Below are 8,070 nucleotides of genomic sequence, written 5' to 3' on the forward strand. Positions count from 1 at the left end.
GCGGTTCTGGGCACAGGGGACCGCTGGTGCGGAGGCACTGCTGTGGGGTAGGGTGCAAGGCGAAGAGGAAGCTGAGAAACTGCGCCAAAGAAGCCTTGAATGCCCTGGCCAGGGTTTGGGTCTCACCCCCTGGGTGTGAATGTCGTTGGATACAAAAGTCCCTGGGGGTACAGCGTCTGCTGGGGTCTTGGGGGAGGGGAGGGCCCGGGTTGGAAGTCTGTTACCGGAGGCGTGTGAACTGGGACCTGAGCGGAGCATCTCGGCTCTTACCTCCTTCGCTCCCTGCGTCTTTGTGCATTTTGCTTCTTTTCGCCGTAAACGTTCTTGTGAGAAATTCCAAGGGGAATCTCAGCCGAGCAGAGGAGGGGCGGGCTCCTGCCCACACCTGGGTGGGGGACGCGGAGGTGGGGGAGGAGTGCGGGGGTGGGCAGTGGCTGCAGGAGCCGGAGTTTAGGAGGGCGTGCGCGCGAGCGAGGGGCGCAGGAAGGCCCGGGCCAGCGATCTGCCCGGGTCTCCGAGCCCCGGTGCCCCCGCCCCTCGCGTCTCTGCCGCCCCCGCCCTCCGCAAGGCCCCCGCCCCGGCTCCGCCCCGCCCCTCGCGTGGGGTCCGCGTCTGCGGCTGCGTTCCCCGAAAGACGAGGCTGCGCCCGGGTTCCGGTCCGCAGGGAGACCGAAGGGCACCGCTCCTGCGCCGCGCGCGCCGCCAGAGCCCGGAGTGCGGACCCCCCCGGGATGTGAGTGCGCCCCCCGACCCCGAGGCCCGCGCTCCACGCTCCGATCCGCGGTGAGCGCCGAGGCGCGCGCGCGCGAGAGGCCTGGGAGGGGACTCGGTGCGGGGTTCCCGGCCCCCCAGTCCAGGGGTGGGGGCGGGGACGTGGCGCGCACCCCTCCCGTCGTCGGCAGGTGCTGCGGTCTCCTACCTTCTGCTGCCCTTTGCAGTCCGGACGCGCCCACAGCTCCCCAGGGAGGAGAAGACACCCCCTCACACAGGTGCCTGGCGCGGGGAGGGGGCGCCTCTGGCTGTCGCCTCTCTAGAGAAGGCAGACCTTTCCTCCCGGCGGGGACGCCAGTGATGGTGGACGCTGTGGGAGACGGGCTGGGGGTGGGGCTTTGCGAGCTCTAGGGCGACCCAGGCCCTGGATTCCGCCGGGAAGGTTGCGTCCTGAGGCAAGAAACGGGAGGTCGTGAGGCTCCTGACCGAGGCTTCTCTCCACCAGGCCTGCGCCCCAGAGGACCCCCTCCCGCAGCCCCCACATCGCGCACAGGCCCGCCCGGAGCATGCTGCCTGCAGCCATGAAGGGGCTCGGTCTGGCACTGCTGGCCGTCCTGCTGTGCTCCGCGCCCGGTGAGTGGGGGGCCCGCGGGGATGGATCGGGTCCCCCCAATGGAGAGAACGAGGCTGGTGCTCCGGAAGGAGGGGCTGTGAGGTCGCCGTCCTCCGACTGTTCCCACTACGCTTCCCAGAAAGCCCACCTCCCCTTCTGGACCCCGGGACCCCAGGCCAGCCCCTGCCTGCTCCCATCTGGTCACGCCGGCCTCTCCCAGCATCGGAGGGCATCTAGCACCGAGCACTTTTCCTCCTAGGCCTCGTGCAGTGGGTGACCCGTCCTGCATGGGTGCCTACACTTGCCAGGGGAGGGCCGGGATTCTGACCCGCATCACTTTTCAGAGCCCCACCCAGGCTCCCGTAGAATAGTTTGGCCCTTCATGGCTTGGAACCCACAGAACTTTAGGGGTGTGAGGTGGGGTAGGACTGTGCAGGAGGCACTGTAGGTGTGGTATGTGTGGCCAAGTGTGTAACTCTGCATGGGTGTGTGGGGCTGAGGAGGGGCTGTAGGACTCCCCAAGTCCAGGATTGGGCCCTCCTGAAACTTGCAGGGAGGAGCAGGGGTTGGCCCAGAGGTCAGTCTGGCCCACCCAGTCCTGGGGGTGGGAGTCTGAGCCTCCTCAGCCAGGGTTCTGCCAGGACAACCTGCAGCTGGCCTCTGGTCATCCTCCTCCTGGTGCCCTGCCCAGCTCATGGCCTGTGGTGCCAGGACTGCACCTTGACCACCAACTCCAGCCATTGCACCCCGAAGCAGTGCCAGTCATCGGACACAGTGTGTGCCAGTGTCCGGATCACTGATCCCAGCAGCAGTAAGTCGGGACCCCAGGTGGAGAGGGGCTGCTGAGAGCCAGGCTCCTGGGAGAGGTCGGAGCCTGGGAGAGGTCGGAAGTCTTCTCTGAGCCCCTCTGGCTTGGGAGAAGAGCATGGGTGTGCTGTAGGATGGTGCCCTGCTGTGTGGCCTTGGTAGCCCTATCTGTGTAGCTGTGGCCAGCATGGGTGGGTCAAGGGCTGCCCTGGGCTGGATCCTCATGGGTGCAGGGCAGAGAGGGCTGGGCCCCCCTTCCCAGGCCTTAACTTTCTTTCTCCCAGGCAGGAAGGACCATTCTGTGAACAAGATGTGTGCCTCTTCCTGTGACTTCGTGAAGCGACACTTTTTCTCAGACTATCTAATGGGGTTTATTAACTCTGGGATCTTAAAAGTCGACGTGGACTGCTGTGAGAAGGATTTGTGCAATGGGGTGGCTGGGGTAGAGCGCAGCCCCTGGGCCCTGGCAGGGAGCCTCCTGCTTAGCCTGGGGCCTGCCCTGCTCTGGGCTGGGCCCTGAGGTCTGTTCCTTTCTAGGATCTTCTCAGCTCATTCCTTGAGCTTGTCACTGCTCCCTCCCCAGCCTCTCCTGGCCGGGGCTGGGGGCAGTCTCAGCCCAGCTCGGTGGCCTGTGGCTCTCACCCCACCCCAGCCATGAGACCTCCCTGTCTGTCCATTAGCTCTGAGTGCCAGGCAGCTGGACATCCCCAGGAAGCCTGGCATCTGGGCAGAGGGCAGGGGATTGGGACCCTCAGGTCCTAGAGGGGAGGTTAACCCCAGCTAGGCATAGCCCAACAGCCTGGCTGAAAGGCTACCTTCTATAGAGAAATAAAGTCTTCTGAGTCCTGACACCTGGGTCTGAGCCTGGGGGTGGGGGTCCTGGCAGATAGTAGGAAGTGATGGGAGAGCAGAGATAGTGGACTGGGGGCTCATCCATGCTACTGAGGCTGCCCAGCTCATGGCCTGTGCTGCCAGTTACGCACTTGGACACACCGGGTGCTGGGTGGGTGTGCGCAGCTGCTCCAGCCTGCTGAGATTTGGGAGCCCTTGGTGGGGGGTGAGGGCCAGCGTTGAGATGAATAAGATCACAGGGTGGGCCTGAGGGGCACTGGCACCACGTGCACACACCACTGGTGCCAGACGGTCACACACATGCGTGGCAGCACACACCGAGCCCCCAGAGACAGTCTCGTCACACCTCGTGCACATGCGTGTGCTCAGTCCCACAGGCGTCCTGTGCACACACACCAGAACTTCCACACCTCATGAGCACAGAGACCATGCCTGGTTGCTCTTAGCCCCTGGGGGGTGGTCAGTGCTGGGACAGCTCCCCTGAGCCTCCCTGCCTCTTCACTGGACATCTACCACCGTGGTCAGGGGCTGAGGAAGCCTGTGCCCTGGCCAGGAAGGAGGGTCTGACCAGGCAGCTGCTATAGTCCTCAGTTTCACCTCTGCATCCCTGGTCCAGCCCAGTGTCCTGCACCCCCTGGCCACTGTGCTCTGCACTCCAGCAGCTCGTCTGGATGCCCAGGCTCACCACAACACACCCTAGGGTTTCTCTGGGGCCTGGTCTTTGGCCAGTACTTCCTGGTGCCACCTGTGGCTGCCTTAGACCTGTGGTCACTGCTGGGTCCTGGACTCCTTGGAAGAAAAATGGTTCCTATAGGAGCTGGGCTTGGCATTTGTCCCTGACAGAAATCTGGGGTCATGACCTTCAGCCCTCGTTGGACAGTGGTGTCAACTCCCTGCTGGCGGACACAGCTGAGGGACTTTGACACAGAGAGTCATATTCTCTGTTGCTGTCGCTGTGCTCCAGGCCCTCCCCACCACTGTGCCTCTTTCAGTAACGTGGGCTGTCCCTCATTTGGGTTCTGGGGACTGCAGAGAAGCTTAAGAGTTTGGAAGAGGCTGAAAGCCAGAGCCAGTGAAGACCACAGGCAGAAGAAGCTCCCTTGCTCCCCGAAGCTTGGTGGTTTGGGGAGGACATCCCACTGGGATGAGGTTTGAGCTAGTTTCTACTTAAATATTTGTGGACTTAAATTTGTTACCTGAGGGAAGTATTGAAAAATTAAAAAAAGCAAAATTTTCTCATTTTTAAAAAGAATTATACAAACTCAGACAGGCCACCTTCCACCTTTCCCTCCCCTCCCACTCTGGATGGTGGAGCTTCGAGGGGTGCACGGAGCACCTGGCAGGCCTCCCAACTTGCGGGCTGCCCTCTCCTGTGGGCAGTGGTGCTGGATGGGTGTCACCCTGTCCTTGTTACCAATCTGTTGGGTCAGTATGTCTGGGCTGAGCCCACTCCCTCTGTGTCTGCATGATGCTCCCTGGGGTCAGTACGTCTGGGCTGAGCTCACCTCTTCTGTGCCTGTGTGGTGTTCCCTAAGCAGGCAGACCAACCGTCCCTCATCGGGGGCATCCTATGCGGTCTTCTGTGTTCAGCGACACAAAGTGACCATCCTTGAGCCTGTCTTTGAGGGCACAAGTGGTGGTGTGTGTAGGATGGATTCTGAGAAGGGCTTGCTCATCGAGACAGTGTTTACTTAAAAAGGACAGTGTGGGTTGTAGAAAGTCCATGTCACTTTTCTTCCTCCAAGTCCTCCTGCCTGCACTGGCAGCAGGTGTTACTGGGTGCCAGGGGTCTCTGCCTGTCCTGCCTTCCAGCATCTTCTCTGGCTCTGTGTTTTTCTCGGCACATGCTTCCTCTGACTGTGGCATTCGCCTTTCTCCTACCGATTTGTACTGCCGTTTTGTAGACTGGGGACAGGACCCTTCCCCACGTCAGATGTTCTACAAGAATTTTCCTGAGGGCTATGTCTTGCATCCTTGATTGGGGGGTCTTCGCTGTACCTTCGTGTGTGTCCTAAAGTCTGACGTTGTTGAGTCTAATTGTTCTTTTGTGGTTTGGGGTTTTATATCTTAGGAGGACCTTTTCCACCCCATCTTATGACAACAGGCTCTTGGTTTCCTCCTGCTCTTTTTACAGATTTATCCCTGCAGTCAGGTGTCCAGTCCATCTAGAGCTCATCATAATGTGGTGGGAGGTGGGGAATTCTTACATATGGGCGCCTTTCCTCAATGCCTTTTATTAAATAAGCTGTTGAATGGTCAGGGGCAGTGGCTAACGCTTATAACCCTAGCACTCTGGGAGGCAGAGGTGGGTGGAGTGCCTGAGCTCATGAGTTTCAGACCAGTCTGAGCAAGAGTGAGACCCCATCTCTAAAAATAGCTGGGCGTTGTGGTGGGCACCTGCAGTCCCAGCTACTCGGGAGACTGAGGCAAGAGAATCCCTTAAGCCTGGAGTTTGAAGTTTCTGTGAGTGGTGACGCCACTGCACTCTATTGAGGGTGACAAAGTGAGATTCTGTCTCCAAATAAATAAATAAATAAATAATAAGCTATTGATTTAGTGCTCCGCCTTTAAGGTGGAATGTGTCCCATGTGTCAGGAGCTTCTGAATCGCGACCCATTGGGTTCCCATAGTCAGCGTGTTGCAGGTCAGTTCTCTGCCGTGGTGATGAGACTATGACAGCTTGTAGTAAGTACGCTGGACAGCTGGAGGTAAGTGCCCCTCCTTACTCTCCTTTTGTACAAAGTTGGTGCTTCTCAGGATTTCTTCTCACAGATGAATCTAGGACCCCTTGGCCCAGGTCCAGAGAAACACTGTTAGAATTTCTATTGGTTAATAAAAAAAAAAAAAGAGAGAGAGAAAGTAATGAAAGAAAACAAACATAAACAGAAAAATAAACTGTGTTGACAGGTTGGAAGAAAAAAAAGAATTTCTATTGGGACATCACCCATGTGGGTGTGGTGTTGAGGAGAGTTGACATTTTTGCTGTTTTAGTTCTTCCTACTCAGAAACTTGGTGTATCTTGTCTGTAGCTCAGCCTCCTCAGTAATGCCCCTCTCTGTAGCTTCATGGTTTCCTTCATGTGGGCTGTGTGTCTTCCTTGATATATTTATTGCTAGGCGATTTATAGTTTCTGGTGTTGTAAATAGGATTTCCCCCTTTCCTTTAAGTTGGCCATTTTTGGTGTGGTAAGCTAATGTTTTTTAATTTTCTCGGTGATACTCCTTTTGTATGTATTCCCACCCGGTTGAAGCAGGTGGACTTGTGGGACTTGTTGCCTGAGGGGAGGGATCGATAGGGCAGACCCCATGGATGCCCTTGGATTTCTGGCCTTTTTGTTTCCAAAAGCCAAAACCACTGTTTCCATGTGCCTTTCCAAGATGGGTGTCCTGGCAGAGGGGGTGAGTCTGCGGAAGACTCATGGGTGGGTGGGAGAGAAAATGGGGTGCTGGTAAGGACTAAGGCTGGGGTACCCAGGGAGAGGCTCCATGCGGCTTCCTGGGCAGTGCTTCCCAAGGGTTTGAGACCTCAGGGTGTCACCATCATGTGTGAAGGCAGGAAGGCTACAGTTGGCCTCAGAACGGACAGGCTGTGACATGGCCCAGAAATGGGATGGAGTAAGGGCCGCAGATACGAGAAGACCATTTGGGAGCAACCTGTGTGCACTGGCCAGAGGCTGAGCACCATGGGAACCAAGGTGTGTGTCAACAGGTGTCTGAACAGATGAACTTGTCATCCTGTCCCCTCCATGACACAGCCCTGAGAAGGAAGATAAGGAACCCCCATTGACTGGGACATTAAGCTTCTTCCACCTGGTAAGAGGGACTGGTCTAGAGATAAAAGCTGTGAGGATGCTGGGTCTGAGTTTCCTGCCCAGCTGTTTGTGGGCTGTGTCGAATTCTTCTCTCCAGGGTACTGTCCAGCTTCTCAGCTGTAGACCTCAACCTGCCTGAGCCAGTGTAAGCAGGGGGTTTAACAGGGGAGGACTGCAGGCCTGGGGTCCAGCTGTGGCCTCCAGGAGACACTTGGGGCTTGCGGTGGAGCTGGTGCTGCCCTGGCTTGAGCCTGGGAGGCCTGTGCCCCCTACGAGGTGCTCCTTGGTCATGCTGCCGGATGTGTCTCCTGGCAGAGACCAGGTCCAAGCCTACATCCCAGGAGCTGGGGGGGCCGTGAGGTGGAGTTTCAGACTTCTACAAGGAGAAAGTGGGAGTCCCAGTGATTGAGGCCATCAGGAGCTGCGATGTGGATATTCCTGAATCCCATCTGAGCAGGCTCTCTTACATTTTTAAAGTGTATAGCCATATGATCTACGAAGAAAGACAATTTGGTCCCTTCTTTTCTAATGCTTATGTTGCTTAGGAGTTTTTCTTGCTATTGCATTTGCTGGGACCTACAAAATTATAGCTAAGCAGTAAGAGTGGCTGGGTGTTCTCTTAATGGAGGGTGTCTCATTTACACCATAAATTGACATTTGCTGTTGAATTTGAAAATTGGTTTTATTCAGCTTAGACTATTTATTTGTATTACAATTAGAGTTTTATTAGGAATGGCTGATGAATTTAAAAGAAATACTGTGGGGTAGAACCTCACAACTGTGTACTCACTCTAAGCTCCAGAGGCAGGTGGACAGACTTCTGTGGAAGGCAACTCTGTCGATGACCCGGTATCCCTGGTCAGCATAGAACAGGGCCTGGGGATTAGGGCATAAAAACCCATCTCCAGTGACTCTGGCCATGTGGCTGTTAAGCCTGCAAAGAAGGGGTTAAAAACCTTTCTGCAGAGACATAGCCTAGGGGTTGATAAGCGAAGAACTCATGTTTATCCTAAAACTATGCAGGCCTCCAGCTTGCCAGAGACAGAAGCCATAAATCTGCTTTCTGTAACACAATGAGTGCATAGTATAACTTCAAGGTTTTACTCCCCTCTTGGTAAACTCAAGTCTCTAGATGTGCTCCCTTTTGCAGCTGCCTCGAGTTTTCAAACTTTGTGTCTCTTTGAAGATTGAACTAACATTTTTTTTTTTTTTTTTTTTTTTGAGACAGAGCCTCAAGCTGTCCCCTCTGGGTAGAGTGCTGTGGCATTACAGCTCA

At 56.2% G+C, this 8,070-nt stretch overlaps 1 protein-coding gene across 2 annotated transcripts; it reads left to right on the forward strand.

The window, feature by feature from the left end:
- Window positions 1-235: 235 nt before the first annotated feature.
- Window positions 236-2,879, forward strand: LY6H (lymphocyte antigen 6 family member H). 2 transcript variants are annotated; one of them, XM_003802350.2, is made up of 5 exons: window positions 236-389; window positions 665-733; window positions 1,217-1,344; window positions 2,016-2,135; window positions 2,416-2,879. In XM_003802350.2, coding segments are annotated over exons 2-5 (486 nt in total). In that variant the 5' UTR covers window positions 236-389; window positions 665-731; the 3' UTR covers window positions 2,652-2,879. The 2 variants fall into 2 exon arrangements, with proteins under 2 accessions (XP_003802398.1, XP_003802397.1); XM_003802349.1 differs by lacking the exon at window positions 236-389 and having other exon boundaries at window positions 589-733.
- Window positions 2,880-8,070: the final 5,191 nt, after the last annotated feature.

This window comes from Otolemur garnettii, unplaced genomic scaffold, assembly GCF_000181295.1.
Source record: "Otolemur garnettii isolate 467f Iridium unplaced genomic scaffold, OtoGar3 scaffold00245, whole genome shotgun sequence".
NCBI lineage: Eukaryota > Metazoa > Chordata > Mammalia > Primates > Galagidae > Otolemur > Otolemur garnettii.